At 42.0% G+C, this 25,040-nt stretch overlaps 1 protein-coding gene across 1 annotated transcript in view; it reads right to left on the reverse strand.

Annotated features, from left to right (window-relative positions):
* Positions 1–24,776, reverse strand: part of nrd1a (nardilysin a (N-arginine dibasic convertase)) — a 42,872-nt gene extending 18,096 nt beyond the window's left edge. The window contains exons 1-12 of the mRNA XM_053845285.1: positions 24,032–24,776; positions 20,013–20,235; positions 19,617–19,698; positions 17,772–17,925; positions 16,438–16,511; positions 15,221–15,316; positions 14,930–15,052; positions 13,285–13,342; positions 11,117–11,190; positions 10,827–10,896; positions 9,918–9,995; positions 7,653–7,773 (exon numbers count right to left, since the gene is read on the reverse strand). Of these exons, the coding sequence (XP_053701260.1) occupies positions 7,653–7,773; positions 9,918–9,995; positions 10,827–10,896; positions 11,117–11,190; positions 13,285–13,342; positions 14,930–15,052; positions 15,221–15,316; positions 16,438–16,511; positions 17,772–17,925; positions 19,617–19,698; positions 20,013–20,235; positions 24,032–24,207 (1,329 nt within the window). The 5' untranslated portion in view covers positions 24,208–24,776. The remainder of the gene's footprint in view (positions 1–7,652; positions 7,774–9,917; positions 9,996–10,826; positions 10,897–11,116; positions 11,191–13,284; positions 13,343–14,929; positions 15,053–15,220; positions 15,317–16,437; positions 16,512–17,771; positions 17,926–19,616; positions 19,699–20,012; positions 20,236–24,031) is intronic.
* Between the last annotated feature and the right edge of the window lie 264 nt (positions 24,777–25,040).

Raw genomic sequence — 25,040 nt, forward strand, 5'->3', positions numbered from 1 at the left:
GAGCACGTGTAACATGTTTGAGAGCCGCCAAGCTTCTGTCAGGGACTCCAGTGTAGGAGCTACGTCTATCATCTGCAGCCCTGAACACGGAGGTCACTGTTGGGTCACGCAACAGCACAAGCTCGATGCCCAAGCCATCCATCTATCCATCAATCATTACAACCACATAAACCACAAAAAACAGATGGGAGGCAAATTTGATTGATGATTTCAGGTCAAGTCCAATAACGTTGTCTCGAAAGTCTCACAGACTGTGACTAATCCATACGTCCGAGAAATGCTTAACAACATTATTCACTATTAAATATTGAAAACCTGAAGCTCCTTTTCTTGCTGCTTTCTTGCTATTTTTATCTAGCAAACCAGATGGAAAATAGAAGAATGTAATTTAATAAACACGGGAGCACAGCAGAGGGAAAGACGTTTTTTGGAATGGTGACAGTCCCAGTATCTATAGTGAATCAATTACTGCTCCATTCAGCCGGGGTCCGAGTTTTAGCACAGAATTCTGGCATCAATTACAGAACAAGAGTTTTAAGACAAGCAGGTGAGCGGAGAAATAAATAAACATTTCTTGATCGATACATTCCTTCCGGCTAAAATACATGTTTTTCAGGTTTTCTTTTTAATGAAAATACTTTTGAGTGAGTCAAAAAATGGTTGAGCACTTCTGTTTGGACTGTGCGGTTGATTTTATAAAGATGAAGTATGAAGCTTGATCGAATTCTTTAGAACAAGCCAGTCTAACTAATTTCCGCACAGGAATGAAAACCAACCTGTTCCTTAGAAATTACGCTTCATAAACCGGGTAACCAGGGTACTATTGAGGACACCAGCAACACTGGGCTTGTATCTCCTCCACCTGTTCTCCGCAGAAGCTGCATGGGAGCAGCATCTACAAAGATCACTCAGTGGCTAATTTCAATAGAAATGGTGCATTCAAACTTTTTATCGACAGACGCCTCTGGACACATCTGCAGCGACGTTATTCTGAACACCTCTCGCGGGAGCTGATAAATCTAAGAGCAGTTTGTCAGAAGGATGGATGAACCTTTGAGTTGACACCTTCCATATGGCTGACTGAGGTTCACTGATCAGCAGAGCTTCTCTATACTCTACATGCATGTCTGTCAGGTGAGGGCCGAAACATTCTCCTACTGCGCTTGCGACAGCTGGACCTGCTGTTGTTGTCTATTCCGTTTTCAGCGTGTAATGCGAGTTTTCCCCAGAGAGATTTAGTTTCTAACACACTTCTATTCACCATAAAAAAACAGAAGTTCCGTCTTCAAGATGAATTTGCCCTGGTAAGCATATATACTGGCTGCTTTTTCAAATAATGATCTTGGTAGTGTATTCGACACCACAGACGGATTCTACATAAGAACACCTCAGTAAAGTCGTTTTATTCCTGTAAAATGAAATTGGATTCAGAATAAGTTGACATTAGGGTCGTTCAGTAAGAGAAGAAGGGGGTAGGGGGGTGAGGTTTCCTCACCGCCGGCTTTACACTTGAGCAGTCTGGAAGAGAACCAACAGCTCAGAACTCCATCATTATTTGCCTGCTAGTCACATGACCTCCCTGAGACAGTTCTTTAAACTTCAATTGAAGTTGCAATTTATCGGCATGGGGAAGCAAAAATGTCACAAAAAAGGGGCAACATTGCTATTTTGAAAAGAATAAACAAATGATTTTTCAGATTCACTTGCACAGAAATTCTAAATTAAATTCCTAGTGCTGCACTGGAGGACACTATGTTCTGTAATACAAATGTTTCACAGCTGAACCTTAGTTAAAGGAAATACCAACAATATCTCCACCAATTGGAGTTGTCACTGACTGATCTGGTCTGCCTGGCCGATGTGGTTCGGAAATTCCAGTGCTGGAACCGGGAGTGAGTAGCGTGCATTCTACCAAATGATATTCATTGGTAAGCGCATGCAATACCCAACTCAGACCGAACCTGATATGGACCCGAAGATAACTACACGCATGTGCGAGCGTTCAATGTGACGTTGTCTTGCGCACATAATGATGTTGGCGCTTAGTCACAATCCAGTCGGTCAGTGCCTGATCTGGTCTGTCGCTGCATAAACCTTGTTCAGTGACAGTGAATACAGGGGCAGGAGTGCTCACTTCTGTGAAAGTAAGGAGAAATGTTTCCCATACACTCTGTAACGCTTCGGAAGCAATGCATTGTAAAACGTATCGGAGGAGCTTAAAATGATTATTGATTCAGTAATGCTGGATTCAAAAAATAAAATGTTAAATGCAGACTATTTTAAGAATAACAATAATAATAATAATAACAATAATAATAATGAAGTCGCGCATGGTCGTTACCAACCGGTTCCAGCACCAGAATTTCCAGACCACATTGGGCAATCGGACCAGATCAGGCATAGTGACAGGCATAACTTAGGGTTACGGACGCATTTATGACATCATCATGATCAGGTCAAACAAATATTAAAAAAAATAACAATAATAAAAATGCTATTTACAATCATAGATGATGAATAATGTTATTACATAACAACGCACAAAGTACAAAACAGGCATTTCTGCATAAAATCACACTGCTTATTGTGTTGCAGCAGTTATGTGCCAGCCTGCCACGATGGTAGTCAAATAGTAATACTAGGAAAATGACATCCGAATTGCAATTTGAAGCGTGTACACTCAGCTTTGCGGTAAACAAAACACTTGGGTTCGAACTGCCACACCAAATTCGAGCGCTACCAAGAGGCTAACTGAGTGAAAGTCAAGCTAAAGAGCGCCGACCTCAGGCGAAACCAATGCTAATGGACTTTTTTGTTTGGGACGAGCAGCCATGTTCTGCTGTTGAAGAACAGAGCTCGCGGCTGCTGCTAAAAGCGCATCTGGACCCCAGATACTCATTCCCTGGACATGTAGTCGATGAAAAGAGGAGCAGGCTGTCAGATCACATTGTGGTGTTCAACAAGTGATGAGTGACCTTAACATTGTGGGCTTGATGTGTCCAATGTTCATTGCAAAGGGAATAAAAGTTATTTTATACGAAAAGAATTTCATATTTTTGTATGGCTACTTATCTCACTTTAAAAGATGCAATGTTTTTCATAGTGTTGTTCGGTAATATTGTTACTTAGTAGTACTCAGTACCTGTACTGAATAAAAAATGTGACTTTTGTTTTTGGTACATCTAGTACTTCATGTGATCATGTGATGACTGACAGGTGGGAGCGTGGGTCAAGCTCAACATGCAGCGTAGAAGGCTGACAACATTGGAGAAAAATGAGAGCTTGATAACTGTCAATATGTAACACCTTAGCTGTGAGAGCTAATGTCTGGACTTCAGATTGTTCTGAACTGTTCACTTTGGATCATATTTCAGCACCACCGACTTCACTAACCCACAGAACATAATCATCCATGATCTTAACAAGAATTTATGGAATTGAAGTGGGACTCCTGCACTCATCAGCAACAGGTTACACAGGATAAATGAAAACCGTTCGGTTGTGAATGTGACAAGGTGTTAATGGGGCATTCATTGTAAGACATTTACTGTAATTAAATAGTTTTGGCTTTCCTGTAGAACTGTGGCTCTAAAGCACTCTCATGGGAATCACGACATAAACAGAGCACTTACATACTCACTCACTCTAAGATTTAAAATACGGCTTCAATGTTGTCAGCCATCAGTCGTATTGATTGCACTTTGTACAATTCTGCCTTGTACTATCGACATCACGTCATGCTGGTAGTAGTACAGCATATATCCGGTAATGCTTGATGAAAATCAAAGTAAAGAATCATTTTCTGGGAAAAGCACTGAGGTTGTTTGTTCTGCACCGAGTGAGACGAACTGGCTGCTATAGAGAGTCACGGATAATCCAACAGCACACTGCAATTGAGGTGCATTTCGCCGGCCACCTGGCAACTGCTGCACTCAGTCAATTTATTTATAGCACGGAGCGTTCATTTATCCTTCTACCACTAAAATGAATGGTTGCACGTCGTTAAGTGTCCCTTAAAGACCCAGTTATTTGGCAGCATCCTTGTCATCTTACTGAGAGGACAGAAGAGTAGTCTAGATAACTGCATCGGGGTCAGAGCAAACAAGAACAGAGGGGTATACGCACAGAAACAACAGCAGCGTGAACCAAATCATCTTGTTTCCAAATCAATTTGTATTCAATAAACGCTGCTAGTTTAACTCCAGAGCTTGACCTAAACCTCAGGCAGCCTTCACTGCTAGTGAGAACACACTGCCGCACTCGCCACACTTCATCTTTTCAGTGTTTAAGCAAGGTGCAGAAGGTGGAGTCTTTTCATCGTGAATAAGCCGTGTCAAGGTTTTTCTGCAATAGCCAAACAGAATTGTCACAAACGGCTGCTGTGTGTTTGATCCAGACACACAGAACATATTGCACCACAATGTGGTATGATGCGAGGCATGTTGGGGGAAACATAATGTGAAAAGTGGTTAATGGAGGAGGAATTTGTTTACACTGTCGAGCTGAAATTGGATTATTTGCAGCCCATATGGATGCAGATCACGCTATTGTACACTGCATCTGCGACAGACGTAGGAAGGCACATTGGAACAGCAAAGTTCATTGGTGCTCACTGAATATTCATGACGAACATTGTGTCTCATAAAACGGTTTTGTTGAGGCAACCATTATGAGGGCAGAGCTGCTAGTAAAGGGATGAAAACTATAGACCCTGCACAGGACAGTGCCGTGCTCACAACACTGAGGCAAATGATCAAGCCAGAAACACTGAAGGGTAAGAAGGTCTCTGCAGCTGAGCCTGGGACAGCACCAAGTGGCTGACAGATCAGGCTGGGGGTAACCCTCTTTAAGAAATGTGTGGAGAAAGCCAAAGCCTGCATTACACGATTCAGCCAGCAATGAAAACTGCAAGGTAGAGAAGAGAGGGATTTGACAGACAGTCAGACCTCACAGCCAAAACAGGTACTGCCCTGGTCATCAAACCGAAGCTCAACTGTGCACCGTCACCTCAGGCGCTTGTGATTTAGAAGAGGTGTGTTAAATTCTATCACATGTGAAAACAAATTTTAGTCCAAACCATAGGAGCAGTAGAAAGTCATATTTCAAATGGAACTGGAGAGAAAAACACCAGCCTGCCTTGATACCCTTAGATAATGTGTTGCCATGTTCGGCATGTTTCCATGTATAGTTTATTGCAACCCTTGACAGACCAGTGTTTGTGACCAAACACAAGCAAGCCCTATATTGCTGGATAGGATTTCTTCCTTTCCATCTACTGCAAGGTTTCAGGACGAGTTTCTTTTGTTCGCTTTTGTTATTTAGATCTCTCTCTTCACATACTCCCACAGTCAAGTTAACTTTGCATTTGAAAGTTCAGTGATTCACCAAATAAAGATGAAAGAGTTGCCTTTCAACTTTTCTTCCAGGATTCATTCCATCAGTTTAACTTGCTGGAAAAGAATTACTGCGTGGCTAGACATACTGAATGACATTTGGAGAGACACGATGGGCAGATGACGATTCTGAATATGACTCATGCCATTGTTACAGCAAAGAAAACAGGCTATTCAAGTGAATGGTGGAAGAATTTGGGGTAAAAACATTCAGAAGAACTGAATGCAAAAACAAGAACTTGCACCCAGACAGCAGAGACATAGAGCACTGCGTGGGCTTGTTTTAGAATCAAGTTTGTATCATGTAAAAAAAATAATTAACACACTTAGACACATTCAACTGCCCCGCAAAGTTATTTGCTTGTGATCTGGGGTTATTTTGATGTTATGGCAGTAACATCAAAGGTACAGATGTGATTTTTTTTACTTGATGATAATGATAAAAAAGGACAAAAAGTAGATGGACTTTTAGCTGGTACGGTAGGACTGAGCAGCCTGGTGGTCGCCCTACTACTGGCACTATTTTTTCGTGAGACCCTGGTTAAATAATCTGAAACGACACTGCATTCTGACGAAATTAAAAACACCTTCCAACCCATTTTATAACTTAAACACTGTTGCTTTCTAATTTGCTCTCTCTGTGAACACTTTGCTATAAATCTCTGTATTTAACGGACTGCTAACAGAAACTGCTTTTTAACTGTGCCTCCTGTTTGGGAATTCAGAAGCTCAGGTTACTGTTGACACTGAGCATGCTGAATGTGCTCTGTTTTCGGCTGTGGTGCCGATCCTGTAATGAAAGGCCCAGTTCTAATGGGTAAACTTCGAAATATAATAAATAAATAAAACAGTTATTTGAGATATGCATGTCAAATTCTATCGACATGGACAAGATCGTCACTCAAGGGGTAATTTGATTAAAAATCCACTTTTAACCAAGAAGAAACATTTCAACTGTTATATTTTGATGTCATTCATTTGAGATATGCATGTCAAATCCTATCAACATGGACAAGAACGTTGTTAACGTGGTAACACAACAGAGATGTTTAACAGCGTGTGTGACAAGCCATTAGACTCAGATATGTGAATGTGTAGTTTGTGATCTGTTGTTCAAGCTCCACAGACACTTACAGTTCTGTTTATATGAGAAGAAACGTTTCAACTGTTGTATTTTGATGTCAAAGTGTGTCAGTTATTTTGGCGATGAGAGTTGTGCTTAGTAATCGTGTGTTTTGTCTATGAAATTCTATTGCTATTTTCAGCTTGTGGAAGTGCAAGCTCTGTAAACTGTCCATAGGGAGGGATAAATCTGTGTTTTGTGTGATGAGCATTCCAACTGTCACCTCATCCAAGCACCTCGAAAAATGGCAACTATTCAGGCACACTGATTTAAATAGTGGCGCTCAACATGAACACCTGGAGCTCAACGCTCAGAAGACAGTGGAGATGATCATGGACTTCAGGAGAGTAACAGCTCCTCCGTCCCCTCTCATGTTGGCTGGTTTATCCATTCCTATTGTGGACTCCTTCTGCTTCCTGGGAACCACCATCACTGAGGACCTCAAATGGGAGCCAACCATCAGGTCCCTCATCAGGAAGGCCCAGCAGAGAATGTTCTTTCTGAGGCAGCTACGAAAACTACGACTGCCGACGAAGTTGCTGGTGGAGTTCTACACGGCCATCATCCAGTCCATCCTCACCTCCTCTATCACCGTCTGGTACAACAGTGCCACCTCCAGGGACAAGAGCAGACTGCAGCGCATCGTACGTTCTGCTGAGAAGGTGATCGGTTGCAGCCTGCCACCTCTTCATGACCTGTATGCCTCTAGGACCCAGAGACGTGCAGGTCGGATCAGAGCCGACCCTTCTCACCCTGGACATGGACTGTTTGTTCCTCTTCCCTCTGGCAGGAGGCTACGGTCCATCCAGACCAGAACCTCCCGTCACAGGAACAGCTTCTTTCCCTCGGCCATCAGATTGTTAAATTCATGAACAGCCTTGTTGTAATGTTATTCTATTTATTTTATTTTATTTGTTTTTTGTTGCACTTTATTCCAAGGCACTTCCCTAGTCAGTGGGCTCCCCACTGACCATGGCAATAAATTTGATTCTGATTCTGATTCTGATTCTGATTCTGAACAGATTCGAAATTATATCTACAGGGGTCGGGATGAGAGGGAAGAACTACAGCTCATATTGGATTTTTAACCTCTGAAGCCCACAGTTGACTGTATTCAGATAAGAGAGACGTGATACCTCATAGAAGTTCTGGAAGCCTTCATCAGTTAGGGTGATGGAAATAGAGAAGATGGAGTAGGTGCTGTTTTGGTCAAAGTTGGTTTCACTGTTGCCTCCGAACAAAGCCAGTGCCCAGCACCTACGTTCAAGCACAACACCATCAATTAGCAACACCATTACAAAGTGGATGGAGTAAGAGAAGCAAGCACAGATGAGTCACTCCCAGCAGGGAAGCGGGAGCATGCCAGGTTTTAAAATATGAAAGGGGCAATAAATAGAAAACGTGTCACTTCATGTTTCTTGATTGCAGCCATTTAACAAATGCTTTTGTTTCCCTCTTGGGACAGTCGGCGCAGCTTTGAAATCCCACAGTGATATGTGACTCCTCTGTTTGTTTGCCCTTCCGAGCAGGCAAGAGCTATTTATTGTTATGTTTTGTTTTTCAAACAGAAGAAACCGTGTCTTGGAAACATCTGACACTTGCATGAGTCGGATAATCTGTCAAGTGGCACGGATATTATTTTTCAGGGGACATTTGTTTTCTCCAGATGGTTTTTCAGGTCTGCGCTGCAACAAGCATATCAAATAAATTGTTTTCAAGTTTAAATATAAGTTTCTCACTTCACTCAAACTCTCCAAATGAATGATGAAGGTGTTAAGATTGCGAGCCTCAACTGAAAACCCAAATGACATGAGATGGAATGAATTTTAATGGTATGGAATAAAAAGGAAGTAGAAAGGCATTGGGAGAGTGCAGACCCCCACCAAGTAGCCCTTGATAGCCTGCAGGTCCACAGTGAGAGTATCAGCATGCCTGAAACACGGAGGTGGTAAAATTGGTTTCATTGGTCTAAAAGGTTTTCAGGCTCCACAGAGGGGGATGAATCTGCCAAAAGATTTGTGAGTCCAAATGGTTCCAGAATACCATTGAATCATCTCATCCTTGTCCCATTATCAACACTTCCTGAGGATCACAATCAAACAGACGCAGGCAAAAATCTCACACATCTAAAATATGAATGAAAGGGCTTTTAGAAACAACCAATTCATTGGGAGCTTGCCGGCTTGGAAACTGGATGTGAGTGACGACAATTTTAAATCTCCTGTTCCATCTCCAAAACGATATTTTCCCACACGCCAGTAAATAAAACAGCGAAATCAATAGTCTCTTATTAAATCTGCAGCATCGTACAGACAGTACACACACAAATTAAAGAAATAAACAAGGGAAAAGAATAAACTTTAAAAAAAAAAAACAGCCAAGAAACCTATTACTTGACAATGTGAAATGAATTCAGAAGTGTCCAGAGCTGCAGTTTTCAGTGTCCAAGGTTGCGCCGTGTTTCTCTCTCTGGTAGCATCAGAAGCTTGAAGCAGACTTACTCGAATAACTCAAATGGAAATGCTCCATCCTGACATTGTACAGGCTGTCCTTTGCATCACCGTTCCCTCTTCCTATTAACTACTAAAGTGGTGCCACGGCAGGTTCTCAGGACATACTTGCAGCTAGTCCCATTGGCAAGGAGGGTGTGTGGTCAGTGTGTGGGAGTTTTAAATTACGGTCATACTCGCAGCTCAACTCTATTACCACTGACAGCGCAAATTATTTTTCAAACTTTAACGCGTGGAGGAAATATAAATGGCGATAAATCACACTTTGCTCCAAAAAAACCCCATGAATTTTTGTGTCCGCGTGAGACCGGGAAAATCATTGTGTTTAAAGCCAGAAGATGGATCGGGTCATTGCTTGCTACCTCATTTTACTCCTCTACATCTGTGCTTGGATCAGAACTCAAGGATACAGACAAAACAAGGCCTGATCAAACTCAAATATTAATGTGGCTCCAGCTGAATAAGTCATTAAAACCAGACATAGTCTTAAGCCTAATGAGCTTGAAGCAGTGGATGAAAACTACGAAATAATCCACTAATGGAGTAATATGCCATGGAATGGATATGACGTGAACATCTAAAAATACTTTCCTTTTAAATGTTTCTGATGACAACTACAGAAGAAGACTGGTGCTGCAAGTCTACAGTTCTTTTGGTGACTTATCAGCATGCCACTGAAATGTTTGGGGAAAACAACATCCGGCGTCGAGGATCCATAACTCTCACATGGAAGAGGGCAGAGAGTACAGTCTGGAGACTGGGCTCAAACACTTCCTCCCACAGTGGCGGCGAAAGCTCATGTATACAGTGGAAATTGAAGCCTGTCTAATTGGCCTTTGAAGTGTCCTCAAATCAGAAAAACAAACACACAAACTCAATTCATTCACTCACTTCTTCCTGAGCAGCGAGAGGATGCTTCCTGCTCCTTCGTGGCCAATCAGACACGAGAGGTAGTGGAGTGGCTTCACTCTGGAAATAAGAAAAACATTAATACCAGCCAAATGAAGTCGAGGCACCCCATTACTGTCCTTGCACCAAGGTGTGCGCACATCTTTAGAGGGCAAAAATGGAAGCTAGGAGGTGAGACCAAACATGAGGGCCCTTTCTCAAGGTGAAGAGTGCTACATAGGATTTATTTTATTTTATAGAATTCACAATTATTACCGTTCATCTTGAGTGCAGTGTGTTTGTTTGCCATGTCTTTGTTGTGTCTCATTTGCCAAGTAATTGTGTTTTGAGTTCTATTTTTCACATATATATGTATATTATTTTTTGCACAGCTCTGTACATGTTTTTCGCTTTTTTCTGACAGCTTTTTAGCCAGTGTATCTCGTCATTTCTTGACAGAGTTGCGCTGTTCTGAGTGACTTATGAGAAAAAAAAACAAAAACAAAAAAACACATTTTTGACACTAAAAATTTTTACTGATCAAAATGTGGTTAAACAAGTTCTTAGTAAGAGCAGCCATTTCTACTCTGCCAACGGAAAGTGCTAAGCCAGGCCCACATGGAAAACAGAGTAATGTCTAGATAGCCCATGAACCAGTCAGCAAATAATTTACAGTTACAGTTGACTATGTTGTCTAGTCATTGCGGTCCAAATTCAAACATATTAAGTACTTAATGTTCATGTTGGACAACCCATGAACTGCAATTGAAGCATAAAGCATGACCTCAAATCTGTCTTTCTGCCAAGAAAACTAAAGCATTTTCATAAATACACCTATATTTGTGATGTCAACTTCAGTTTACAAAACTCTGGATAAGTTAGGAAACCGTTCATGGTAAACAGGTATCTCACCTGTAGTGCTTCTCCTGTGGAGGAAGAGCCCATGTGATATTCAAAGCGTGAACCTTCCCAACCGGAACCACTGCAAAAACACCAAAACATTGACACACTTTTTAAGCAAAAAAAATGTCTCCAAGTCCACATTTTCTGCTCCGGTGTCCTATAAAGCATCTCAAAACCCAACCAATTATTTAGCAACCCCATAGATGGGGCCCTGTCTGCCCTGCTGGGAGCCGTCATTCTGCAGAGCGGGAGCACATCAAGCGTGTTTAGCATTCTGAAGTCTGCTGAAAGATAGATACCTCTGTAGAGCTTGTTGAAGGCCGGTGTGTCAAAGGGTTCCAACATGTGGGAGAAATCTGGTTTCTGTAGACCGCTGTCAACACAAACAGCAGAGATGAGATGCACTATTATGCTTATAAACGGCATTAAAAATAGAGAAGAGACAGAACTCATTCCTACCGGCTCAAAGAAGCATGTGTTGAAACCACCACATGCCGGGTAGATGTGTTTTATTAATTCCAGATTCCAAAGTAGAATATTTTAAACCCTTTCAGTCTAAAAGCAACACGAATTCACCAGCCGAATGAAAAGTTAACTCGGTTCACAGATGAAGAAGAAGATCATGTCAGATTATGGGGTCCAATTTATTGCTGAGAAATGGCCTTGACATAAAAACGGGTCAATGGCTGCTACTTTGTTTGGACTGACACCAACACTTGCAGGAGGACTTCCAAGCATGAAAATGTGGATTCAAACAGAATAGACCGCACACGTGACATGAAATCCAGCTCGGGATTTGGCTCCTGTACATGTGGGAGTTGCACAGGAAAGTGAAAGTTCACTTCTTGTGAATGGAATGAAGAAAATCTTTTGAGTTAAAAACAAAAGCAAGGTTCTTTTTGAACAAGGACATTTTGGAGCAACAGGTAGATGTGGTTTCATGAAACAGTGTCCTGATTTTCAGAGGCTACTAGATGTCTGCTGTAAAATGTTTGGACTTGAATAACTAATTCAATGAAACCTCACATCATTTCTAAACCAAGAGAGCCACCTAGAAGCCTCTAAAAATTAGGACAGTGTTTCATCAACTCTGCAACACTGTTTCATTCATTTTGGACTTCATGGAAACTAACTTGAACCCAGTGAAAAATAGACACACTGACAAGTGCAGACAGAGAGTTGACATGTGCATTTCAAATGAATGAATCATCTACAAGAGCAGACTACTGTAGCATCTTGAAGTGGAAAACTGGGGATCCATATTTATATGTCTTGCGTCTTCCAATGACATGCACCAACATATTCACAGTGCAAATTTGCTTCTGTATTTGTAAAATCCAGGCAAAACTGTTATTTCTCTGTCAAAAAGCAAGCTGCCACCACACAAACAAAATAAACCCAGTTGAGCTGAACATGATTGTGTGTGAGGCGCCGTTATCAGCTGACTCTTTGACATACTGCTTTTGACACAGGTTCTTTCATGAGAAGCACAACTTTATCTGGGGCTATATGCCACTTGATGCTTTTGATACCTCTGTTCAAACCACTTTTATTTCAAAATGTACCTTATTCCACCCGTTGATATTGAAAAACAAGTGTCCTTTAGAGACTTGCTGACCTTGCACCGTAGGAATACTTCATTACAGCCATGTGAACATGCAAGATATTCACAAATCTGAAATCAAGTTGACTCTAAAAGTGTCGTACAAAGCAAAGGCTCTACCGTCATGCATATCTAAGTTTGGCTTTTACATTGCTGTGCTGCTCGCTCGCCACTTCTCTTTACTTGAGACTGGCTCAAACTGTCAGCTTATTTAAATGAGGCCAGAGAATTATTTCCTGCAGCTTCCCCAAGAATCAATCTTCATTCTTGATATCTGAAACTTTGCTTTGTCGCCAAAAGTTGCTTTCATCCAAGGACTATTGCCTTTTTAAAATGGGTTTGTCTATCTACGGCTCTTTGAGGCGGGTGCATTAACGGTGCAACAGGAATAAACTGGAACCACTTTGACAAACCATTTGGATAAGTTATGGTGGTGGAGCCAGTGGACCACAGCGAGTGCTGCTGCTTCTTCATAGATGGTCAGAATGCTTTCACTGATCTGTGTTAGCTATTAAACCACAAATGCATTAATATTTCAACTCTGACGTACAGAATATTTGATCAACTCCACAGAACTCAGTGAGAGCGGGAGAGTGTGCAGTTTGATCAGTTAGGAACACACGTATGTTTACCCTGTCTGTTAGGTGTCATATATTCACAAATATTCTAAGCACAAATGATTCTCTTTTGCTGCGAAGGCAAGGCAATAATTCCTCGAGGGTTGACTGAGGTAAGAGGCAGCAGTAAAAGAACAGGGAGGGAGGGTTGACATTTACATTGAGCTAAATCTCCCTGGATATTTCGCCTCAGTCTACACCAAACGGGCAGCTCATCACAGTGAATGAGAGACTCTCCTGTACTCACTTGTTTGGCACCTTGCTGAAGATCTCCCTCACCCACTCCTCCAACGTGTCCAGTTTCTCTGGAGGACAGAAGGGAACACACTTCAGGCCATCACAGGAGACGTGTGTGCCACTCCACGGTTAGTGTTTACAGCAGTGTTGACACTCACAGACAGTGATCATTCTTCATATATTAATCGTCCAATATTTATCGGGACCTTTTCATTACGCTTGTTTCACTACAATTGAAAACCTAATTATGCAGTTCATCATAATTCTACATGACGCCTCTGATAAACAGCAGCGGCAAGAGGAAATAAATGGAACCCACAAAATGGCATCCTTTGGAAGAGTACAATTAGCAAATCATGAATGCGTAGAGGGTGTTTCATGGAGGCGCCCAGGACAGCAATATACGCTGGCAATACTACAATACTTTCAGAGGCTGGCTCACTGGGGCCTGGGTGGAACCGGCCCCGGCAACACAGAGCAAGGGGTGGGGGACCCTCTCACAGTTTCAGGTACTATACATCTCAGGTGAGGGTGAAGTAAAATACTGGATAATTGAGATAGTAAATCTCCACACATCATGGCAGGGCCACTACACATCTGAACTGAAACACTGCCGACATACAAGCAACTTGAGGGCTCTAAACAGAGGAGGCAGTGAGGGTTAAAGGTGACCACGAGAAGAATGTCATTCAGCATGCTCTTTTGGAGATGTCAGATCTATCCTCGAGCTCAGACCGAGCTATATAAACCATCACATCAGCAACTCATCCAGGTATGAGTGTTGCTGCATAGGGTGCTTTTCAATGACACTGTGACAGCACAAAAGAGAGGCTCCTCCTCCACAAGAAACTGGTCACTCCATAACAATAAATGTCATCACTGTGTTCTCCTAGAATATAGTAAAATAAGTTGGATCAACCTGTGGGCTGAAAATGGTTTGTTTGTCAACAGGCTGCTAACGGTTCACAGTGTGGCATACAACAATCATACGCAATAATCACGATGTATGTCAAACAGTATATAACTTACTATCCTATTCCTGTAGTTTCATCTATTTAACTGAGTATGTTTTCATAGGTATCTATCTAAAGTAAAAAAAAAAAGTTCAATGTTCTTCTTTGATTAAAAATCATAGAAGGGGTATTTATCCTCGTATTAGGATAAATACTGATCGGTCCTGGCTACAGTGGGACACTGTACTCTGCACCAAAAAAGGCCTCTCCTCCACAAACGCTCCAGATAACAAAAACGGCCCAAAGACAGGGCGTTTCTAGCTTCCTAAATATACAGTGTCTGTGTCACGGAGACATTTTTCCCAGCACAAATGTCAACACTAGTCATCATTTGACTTCTCTGCTGCAGTTAATTGGCTTCTTGATATTCTCTGTGAAACTCTGCGGGGGGAAAAATGGTGTTGGATATTATGAAACTGTCTGTTCTGAGAAAAATAGCAAGTTCAGGGTTTTTGCAGAAGATTACTTACAGTCAGCTGAGCTAGTGAGGAGCAGATCTTAATCAGAGCCACCAATTAATGCAGTTCATCAACACAGTTTTGGCTCAACTGCCCCAGAGGAGGAGATATATGAAGCAATATACCTGAAGTCTGGCGGTGGAGGGGCTTCATCATTTCAACTAAATAAGACAGCGCAACTGACCTTTTGACTGGACAGCCAATGTCATGTAGTGGGCAGAATAGTGCTTCTTCCAGAAAGCACGCAGACGCTTATAGACGCTGATGCTCTTCTTTTTTGGCTCCAGCTTCAGTGTCTCGGCATTGCCTGTGGTGTCACAGGGGAGCAATCAATTCAGCGAGACAAGAAAGGGTGTGAACAAATGGTACACAACAGCACCGGTATCAGGAGACCAACGTCAGCCAATGTCTTTGCCGAGTTAAACCCCACTTCTATGTGTGCTACGAGTCCCAATCCCCATCAGTACAAACTCACCCCAGTAAAACTTGCCCATGGGATGGCCCGGTTTGGCAAGACTGCCAAACAGCATCTCCTTTCTGTGAGAGTCTGAAGGCTTAGCCAGCTGGTACTCTAAACCACAGAAGGAGACAATGAAAAACATGAGAAAATTTTCAGAAATGACATTCAAAGGAACAATGTAAAAATGGAGGCAGCCCCCTAGGATTTTACAAAACAGCCCTCACACACATTTTACTAAACAGACTCACAATTCCTCAGGAATCAGCGACTTCGATCAGTAATGTGCTACGAATGAAAACTATAGACTATATTCCAAAAGCCATCTGACACCTTACAACACCTTCACTGTAATGACCCAATCGAGTCGGTCACACACATCAGAATATGAACAAAAGGACTGGAGACTACAATGAAGATGTTCCTGTTAAAATAGCGTCATAATATGTTGATCTTACTGAACAAGGGTGTGGGAATCCATGGGCCTTGTAAGAATAGTTTTATATTCTATCTAGTTGTAGGATGTTAACAGACAAACTTTAGTCTGAGAGGCATTTTCAGAGAGGTACTACATGTTTCTCAGTTAATTCACCAGCTACAACTCATTCTCAGCAGATCGCTGAAGTTCAAATATCCAGCCAAACGAACAGTTAGGACTTATAGTGCATCCTCAAAAACATTAACTTGTCTACGAAAACATGAGACATTAATACAGCGCCACATGCTGCTTCATGGCGCCGCTGACTCAGATCTCTGCTCACAAACTTGCTGACTTAAAAACAGAAATCTAAATCAGTCGGAGCTAAGAGCCTCAGTTAATAAACACAATGGCATAATTTAAACTAAACGCACCATGTCACTTCAAGTGGCCTGTCAGACAATTTGACAGACTTCAGGTGTATATCGACTCCCAGAATGGATAAAACTTCAATACTGATTTTACACAAGAGGATACAGCCAACGTCAATGATAAACCCCACACTGAACAAGTCCAAATCAAAGTAACATATTTAAGGCATGCTTGTCACAGCTCTGAAATCCAGTGTTGGATAAGTCATGTGTAGGTCAAGTCAAACCCAAACCAATCACTTCAAGAGTTAACTGAAGATGGTGCTGAGCAGGAACAGTCCAGAAGCATCTCACAAAGCAGTGACATCACTGTATCCCTTCCCAACTTTTAGGGAAAAAAAAGGTGGCAATCAGAGACCTCTGAACATTAGTACAGTGAGACTCACCGCTGTCAACCGCCTCCACCTCCCGATCAATGGCATCCCGGATCATCAGGGGGCAAATGAAGAACTGGGCCCACCTGTGAGGACAGAGGTGAGAGGAGGCCATAATCACCAGTTAAGAAGCAAGTGGACAGGTCAGAGAGGAACAATCAAATCGCTGATGACTGATTGTCTGAATCAGGACCTGCCTGCTGCTGTGATCAACAAGGTGGACGAGGAAAACATGAGTACACCGTCTAAACATCGGCTAAACTTGAGGTATAGTCCTTCATCATCGAAGCCTAAACTCCAAGACCCCAGCAACTAATGTGCAGAGGATTTTTCATCACTCACAAGATAAAACATGAAAACAAAAGTGGTTAGAAGCTCAAAACATGAGGAGTAGCTATAGTAGTTTACAGCAGTGCTAGCATATCTAGACTATCTGAGTGAGACATAGTGTCCGGCTCTTAACAGAATACACAGTATTTTTAGCCAAAAATTCAAGCAAAAGGTCACTGTCGGAGTGACTCTAGTAGAAGTAGTAGTGAGGAAAGAAAGACAAAAAAGAAAAAAGTGAAGAGGTTAATAAGTTCTCAAACTCAGAACTTGAACAATGGTACAACCTTCTATTTAGAACTGAAAGGATAATACATTTTTATAATTAACAGCGAGGCTCTGAGTCAGCTGCCAGAAAACAATTTACACATCCGTTTCAAAGCTTTACTCTGATCTCATGAGTTTGACGTCAAGGACGGGATGTGGCCTCCGGGTTGTACTTTGGCCGGCTGCAGCATCCATGAAAATAATCTGTTCGACACATTTGCCAGTGCATGTAATTACCCATTCCTCCAGTCAATTACAAGGCCACTTTTTCAGAAAAGTAAGTAAACAAGTCGATAAATTAGTCAGGACCTGAGAATTTAACAAGTTTTCAAGCTGGGCAACAAGAAAATAATCATTGAACCCAGTAGTTTCAACAGCATGTCCGACGAGCGCGCCTGCAGACCGACCGTGGTTAAACATTTAAGCACTCGCCAAAAGAAAACATGGATATCATTGGTATGAAAAAAAAATCAGTCAGATTCGATGGATTTTACACTAAACAGAACAAACTCAACTTTGATTCACGAGGGATGTTGAAAAAGCACGACCAAGACAGGGTGGGTTTTCGCTGAGTGCATACACAAAATCAGAACACAGATCTCTTCATTGGGTTTAACATATTCCGTTTTATCGTGTCTCGAGTGATTTTTCAAGGTTTATTGTCTGTTTTTTCCTGTTAAATCAGGAAACTTTAGAAGTCCACTACTTCAGAGCGACTGATCCGCCAACAAAAAGCTCTGATCCCACCTCACCTGTCAAGAGCGTCTTTGAAGCTCTTCCTCTGGACGTCAAACTGGAAGATGGTCCTCTCGCAGTCTGTGGAGGCGTTGTCGCTCCCTCCGTGCTTCTTCAGGAAAGCATCAAAGCCATTCTCTGATGGGTACTTCTCGCTGCCCATGAACACCACTGTGGCAGGAAACACGAGAGGAAACGGTAAGCTCGCGCTGCTTGAGAGCGTCGGACAGGATTTTAAATCAACAAGCAAAGAGACTAGGAGGTTTTGCTCATAGCATTTGAGGTTCTTATTTATGTGACGGACTGGCCAAAAGCAAGACAGCAGGGTGCAATAATTTCCCAGCACGGCAGCAAGAGAGAGCGATATATAACTGTGAGCCTTTGTTGACAGTTTTATGACATTCCAAAAACAAGCTGCTGTCATTGTTAAACTGCCTGTTAAACAAGAACAGACAGCAGTGGAAACATGGCGACGCGTCAATGACATTTTAAAGGATTCTGGGGGTAAAAACAACTCCTCTCCTTCAACAAGACACTCTGGTTGACCTGCACATAATTAATGGAAAAAAGTTAATCGAGATTCTTGCTTGTTATGCGAACATTCAGAGTTTGTGGTGGAAGGCTACGGGAATGAGGGAGTTCGAAATATTCAAAATAGCCGAAGGTTGTCTGGGTTACAATTAGCACTTGATTGGCGAGGAAAGATTAATAGCACTCTTGCTGTGGCGTGATGGTGCATACAGCAGATTTTAATGAAAACAACAACAGCAAAAAGAAAAAAAACAGGGGTCTTAATTCCCAATTTGATGTTTTCATCTGGTGCGACTCAGATTTAATTACAGATAATATGAGCAGGCTTCAGCAATTATGATCTTTGGCTACATGAGTTCTGTGCTTTACATCGGAATGAAAGACTAATTATTTGTCATGTTTACACAAATATGTTTCTCCTGTTGCCCAACCAACGTCGGAAGGTTCTCTCCTGTAGGATTATCGAGGGAGAACCTCGCTATTCCGTTTTAACAAGCTGGATTCTCTCTCTACCTGAGCATCTTTCTCCTCACGATTCATTGGAAAGGTGAGACAGAATAACACAACATTCAGAGACCATTTTGGTGTGCTCAATATGAGCCACAGCACCTCAAGGTCAAACTATCCCTGTATCTCCTGCCACCCACAAATGAAAAGAAAGGATTGTAACACAGCCCTTCTTCTTCCATTTGATCTTCGTATGATGCAATTGTTTTCTTTTAATTTTCTTTTGACAAAATAATGTTGAAACACTTTGCATGCTGCTTCTCAGCAAGAAGGGTTCAAATCCAGGTCTGGACCTTTCTGGGTGGAGCTTGCATGTTCTCCCTGTGCCAGCGTGGGTTTTCCCCAGATACTCCAGTTTCCTCCCACAACCCAAAGACATGCTCATTTGGTTAACTGGACACTCCAAATTGCTCATAGGTGTGTGTGTGTGTGTGTGCGTGTCCCCTGCGATGGGCTGGGACCTGTGCAGGTTGGATTCCTGCCTCTCGCCCAATGAGAGCTGGGTTAGGTTGCAGCACTCCCTGCAACCCTGAACAGGACTAAGCGGACTAAGCAAGCCCTGCCGCTTCTCTCAATGAGCATCATGACGCTGTTGCTGTGACAGGTGAAATAATTTGATCTAATAAACTACAGCAGTGAAGCCCAAAAATGATACTGGATCGGACATCAACTGTAACAGCAGAAGAGAAGTGTCTACAGGCCACTGGGACCAGGATGTATCAAGCTACAGACACACAAGATGCAGTTTTCACACGAATCAAGCTGCACTTACCCAGAATGTACTGTCTAAAGTGTAATTAGCATGGCCTTACATGTTTACTTACTGTGTTCTAGGAAGTGGGCAAGGCCAGGAAGGTCACTGGGGTCGCTGAAACTGCCAACGCCAATGCAAAGAGCTGCTGCAGACTGCAAGATGCAACATTAAAATGAGCAAATAATGCACAGCTTTGGCTGAAACCAAAACCAAAAACAGACTTGAGTACTGAGAAAAAAATGATATTTGAAATTATATCCAAATCGAGTGAGTTTCAACAGAGGTGTGAGGCAGCTGATTGTTTTGTTGAGAGATATTAATATATTAATAAAGATGTAAACATGAATCATGCTCCACTGAGACCCCCTTGCTCCTGCAGCTGGTTACTGCTGCACTGATCCGTTGCAAGCTTGACGACAGGCTGAGCTCTTTTCAGCCTCAAACACCATCACATCAGGATTGATACCTGCTTCTCTGCATTTCCCTTCTTCTTCCTTCCATCCTCATCTTCATCCTCAATGTCACCATCATCGTCTTCCTCCTCTTCATCTGTTTCTTCTCCAGATTCCTCCTCATCCCCCTCTTCCTCTTCTTCCTCCTCCTCCTCTTCCTCCTCATCAGATTCCATGGCGGAGCCACTGTAGTCTGAGATGAGCAGGGCTCGCAGCCCGTTGTCCAGGACAACGTATCTGAGAGTGAGAGGAGAGAAGTCAAAGGTTAAGTAATACGTCATGTTTCTGACCAGTCACTGCCAGAATTTATGGAAGTTACAGTGATTAAAAATCAAGTTATGCATGCTTTTACTCTCAAGGAGATAGCTACCTTATTAAACGATTCAAATATCTAAACTAGATGTTGAAGAAATGAAATCACACATATGTATGATGTCCATAACACATCTCACCACATATTGATGCTTTGCATAGATCTTTAAAAACACAACAATCAAATCAAGTAAACAAATTCTAGCAATGACGAATTAGGCAAGATATTTCCGGGACCTGCGGTTTTCCTTGTCACCCTATCCTATACCTCCATTCTCTTGATCTCTTTTTTATACCTGGCACTTCCATTTCTAAAGTCGAACATGTTCCCTGTCTCTCCTCTCCACCAGTGCACGCCACGTGAGATTAATCTTGTCTTTCCAGGTAATGAAAACCTGAGCATTTTTGTGAGCCTGTTTCCAGTCCTAGTGTCAGAGCTACTAGCATAAACCATACATGATATTAAATTAATTCAAAAAGACTGGTGAGTCTCCTGTAAAAGGTAGACAGATTAATTGAATCATCAACAAGACAGACTGACACCAGAATTTATTAAGCCATTGTATAGTTAATTATTGGTCAACGTCTGGGGAGAAACTGTCAACTAAAAACCCTTGGGAATTGTGCTGCAATGCCCTCAAACTCTAAATAAATGCGTTGCAGCTCCAGTGCCCATTTAATATTGGATGCTTCTGAAGATACAAGAACAAGGTTAGGGGTCACTGATGGAAACTTTGACCACAATAGCATAAACAGATGTGGTGCTGCAGATCAAAAAAGGAGAATATTAGAAATCCCGCATCCCCTCAAATATTACTAGAAAACCTGCTTCCCTTCAAACATCACAAAGAATTTGAGCAGCGGTATAATTAGGCGAGTGTTATGTGGCCGTCAGAGAAGAGGAAAAGAACATTGTTGTTGCTGGAACACATGAATACTAATGAAGAAAAAGAAACTGACAGATACCATGTCAAAGCAGGACAGCAAAGAAAGGGGAAAACATCCGTAAACAGTGATGAAACAAACTGTGCTCCAATTGCAGCTAAAATTCAATGAAAGAGGCTCTTTCCACCAGGAAAAATCCATGAGAGCTTCCAAACCAGAGGGAAATAAATACATCAATTTCTTTGTGGTAGCATTTCATCTTGCAATGAACTTTTATTTGCTGCACAAGTAGTGGTAGATTTTTAAGAAACATTCTTGGGGTGTTGTCTTCAAGGGATGATCACTTGGCAGCATATCTCTGACTACCTTATTATACAGAATGTACCACACAGGTCCTGGCACCTACTGACCACAGCTAGTCAAACAGAGTTTGATTTTTGACATTGGCAGAGAAGACTTGGCAAACTCTTTTATAGGTGCAGACTGGGGTCTGCTGCTCAGCCCACAAATACATGTTGATTTGAGAGTCGTAATTCATTAAACAAGTATTACAGTGGTATAAAAGTAATAGCAAATAAATTATTGTCTGAGGCTGAGGCCATTACCATGAAGGAGCCATCCAAAATACTGCTTTAAACAATAATCTCTGTTAAGGGGAATTATAAACCAGAAGAAGAAACAAAAAAGTGAATGTGATGTTGCGCAAAGCTACTGTCCATCTGATCACTGTTATAACATTATTTGGTCATGACACATACTAAAAAACTGGGAACTTCTAGCATGTGAAACATATATTAAACAACTATCTATAAGGTCAAAAGTCAAAACTCTTCAGGGGCTTAACTTTAGAAAAGACAGCATTGCTTCCCATCTCCTTCTGTTGTCCGCCACAGACTGTTAACTCAGTTGATTCAACACAAACTGCTTCTCTGATCCTTGGAGACTGTCTTGTTTTGGTCTTGTTCACAGCATTGTTTCTGTACATGCTCCTCTGAGGCCTGAGGCACTGATGTGTGTGTTTATAGCTTCAAATCATCCCATCAGCTTGATAGAACTGTTACTGATCTGCCGGCTACAGATAGAAAAGCAGCGAGATTAATTACAGAACAAAAACCACTCGTCTAACAAACAGGACACTTCTAACAGAATTTTTAATATCACCGTGACTAACTTCTGAACTATCCTCTTGTTACCCTCAAATGACGGCATCAGCTGCACAATTCTCTTCTTAGTTGTATTTTGTGAATCATTTCAGGCACAAAATGACAAAAACAAAGGGGAATTATTATTGACAAAAAGCAACGTTAATCCCAAAGGCATCTTTACAAAAACAAACCGCTCATCCACCAAATGAAGGAGGAACGTAGGTTAACATTACAATATTTGCGATTGTCTAATGTAATTAATTGTTGAATAACATGAAGTATTTAGTGTTAAACAGCAGGCAATGATTTAATATTTAATATACAAGATTAATATTTCACCCAGGAATGGTCACTGTAATTACAGATTACCAACAGTGAATAGGAAAGTATCAGACTGATTAATATACAGTATGCAGCCTAATATTAAGTGAAACGAAAGTTGTTGAAGATAGTAGCACGACTTGAACAGAGTAGTTGTTCTACCTCAAACTAACTTGTTTGTACTTCACTGATATAGATACAGAGTGGCCCAAGAGTCCTGGCTTGGATATTTCTCTTTGTTGTTGAGCTTTTCAGATTGTATGATGGACCGTTCCACTTTGACATGCTTGTGTATGCATCAAGTCCCACCATTAGGCACTGGTTTCAGTAACACTCACTATTCTTATGTATTTACTATTGAAACACATTAAACTGGAAATAAGTCAGAGTTCTTCCTCTACTTTAATGAACTAAAGTGATCGGATCATACTCCATCACCTCCCTCCAGCCTCAACACAAAAAATAAAGTGACAAAGACCAAAACAAGCCTGTAGTGCATGAACTTGCACCTCAAAAATGCAGGAATCAGTGTGATAAATATAAAACATTTTAGGGCTGCATGCAGAATTTGTCACCAAAAAAGGGACGCAGACTGAGAAAAATTTTAGTTGAAAGCTAGTTGAAAAATGTTGGGTTGAAAGCTCAGCCCTTTTCTTACGAAAGAGTGGCTAAAGCAGTTCACCGATACAGTGTCCATGGTCACCACAGAGTTGGAAGGGAAGAGTGTATCATTGCTGGTAGCACTTAAGTACTAGCACTTATAACTCAGTGCCCTTGCAGTAGCTTGGAGTAACAAAAACGTGGCTCTTGGTCTAACTCCTGGTGACTGGTCACAACAGCTAATACAATGAAGTGACTACAAAGTCAGTTATTAAACTGTGGCCAGAGTGTCCTGGCTTTAACTTCATTTGTGAATAGATTTGTTTTGCCTTTTGACTTCAAGCAAAGTGAAGTATCACACAGCATGTAGAGGAAACCACCCATTTAGCTTGTGGAGTCCACAGCATTAGTTTGTGGGGATCTAAAAAAGCAAATAATTAAGTTTGGGATTAGACAAGTAACTCCCAATCTGTTTCGGGCGCGGTTAAGTTAGTCAGATTGTTTAAAGTTAGATTTACTTAAAGTGCCTAGAATTAATTGAAATGGTGAGTCAGCCAAATCCTATGAGAGTGGAGCCACAGGCCAGTCATGCAGCAATGTCAGCAGTTAGCTTCCATGCAAGTGTGACTCAAAGACAGAGCTAAAGTCGGGGCTTTTGTTTGACTCCACACAACAGCACTGCTGATCCCTGTCCAGCAACAAAAGTGAATTTCTGCTAACTAGGTAGGACACACAACACGCTGGCTCAACCAGGATTAGCAGCGCCCTACCTGTACTGTTTGGGGTCACTGGGGGACTTGATGATGTCACTGTCTCCCTGGTTGTCATCTTCGCCCCCTTGTCCTCCAGTGGCCGACGTCTCCTCCTGGGTCACTGGGTCCCCCACTTTTACTGATCCAAAACATTGCGAGGCTTTGCTGTTTTTCGACTTGTTGGTCTGAGGCATCCTCGTTGCGGAAGGTGACTGTGTGCCACTGAGTGTTGACAAAGTTGCTCTGACAGAAACGACTGTTTTCACGCTCTGTACCAGACGCCGGGTCAGTCCAGCCACAGCGACGATGTGCGAGGGTCACAGGAGGAGACGAACCAAGAGGCCAGTTGGTTCGAATCCGAAATGTCACGGAGCAGCCGGCGTTTCTTCCAATACAGCTATTCAAACTATTCCCCCCCAGTTGTTGCGATTCAGTATGCTGTCAGCACAGAGAAGGCAGAGCCACAACATAAGCGGAAGCAAGTCTATATTCAAAGTACTCTCGAAGTCAGTAACTACAGTAAATAGTAAGTAAAACGACTTTCACAATATGCAATGCGCAGCAACGACGCAAGCTAACTCCAGAAACAAGGCAACCTACTCTTCATTTCACGATGACCTAAAACAGCCACCGGTTAAATATGTAATGCCGAACAAGATACACGAACCAAAACTCGTAATAGTAGCTGAGGAAGCCGGTGGAGTGACTGTTTATTCCTCCTCGATGCTAACGTGAAAAGGGCCAGGGCTTCTGTGACACACGGCTTTGCTGCAACAAGCAGCGCTCTGATTGGCTGCGGCGAGTCACTAGTTCAATATAGCGCAACCTAATTGGATAAAAGGTTTGGTAGGTGGGGTGTATCGTTTACACGTGTATACACATGCAAAGTTTGAAAGTTGTTTTTTCAAAATAAACAAATATTTATAAGTCGATTGATAATGCAGTATGGTGTTTTTCTTGTCTGATATAAAAAAGGCACTCTCCTTAGCTCAGCCGGTCTCCTCCACCTGAACTTCCGCATCCTCAC

Source organism: Synchiropus splendidus, chromosome 16, assembly GCF_027744825.2.
Source record: "Synchiropus splendidus isolate RoL2022-P1 chromosome 16, RoL_Sspl_1.0, whole genome shotgun sequence".
NCBI classification, from domain to species: domain Eukaryota; kingdom Metazoa; phylum Chordata; class Actinopteri; order Syngnathiformes; family Callionymidae; genus Synchiropus; species Synchiropus splendidus.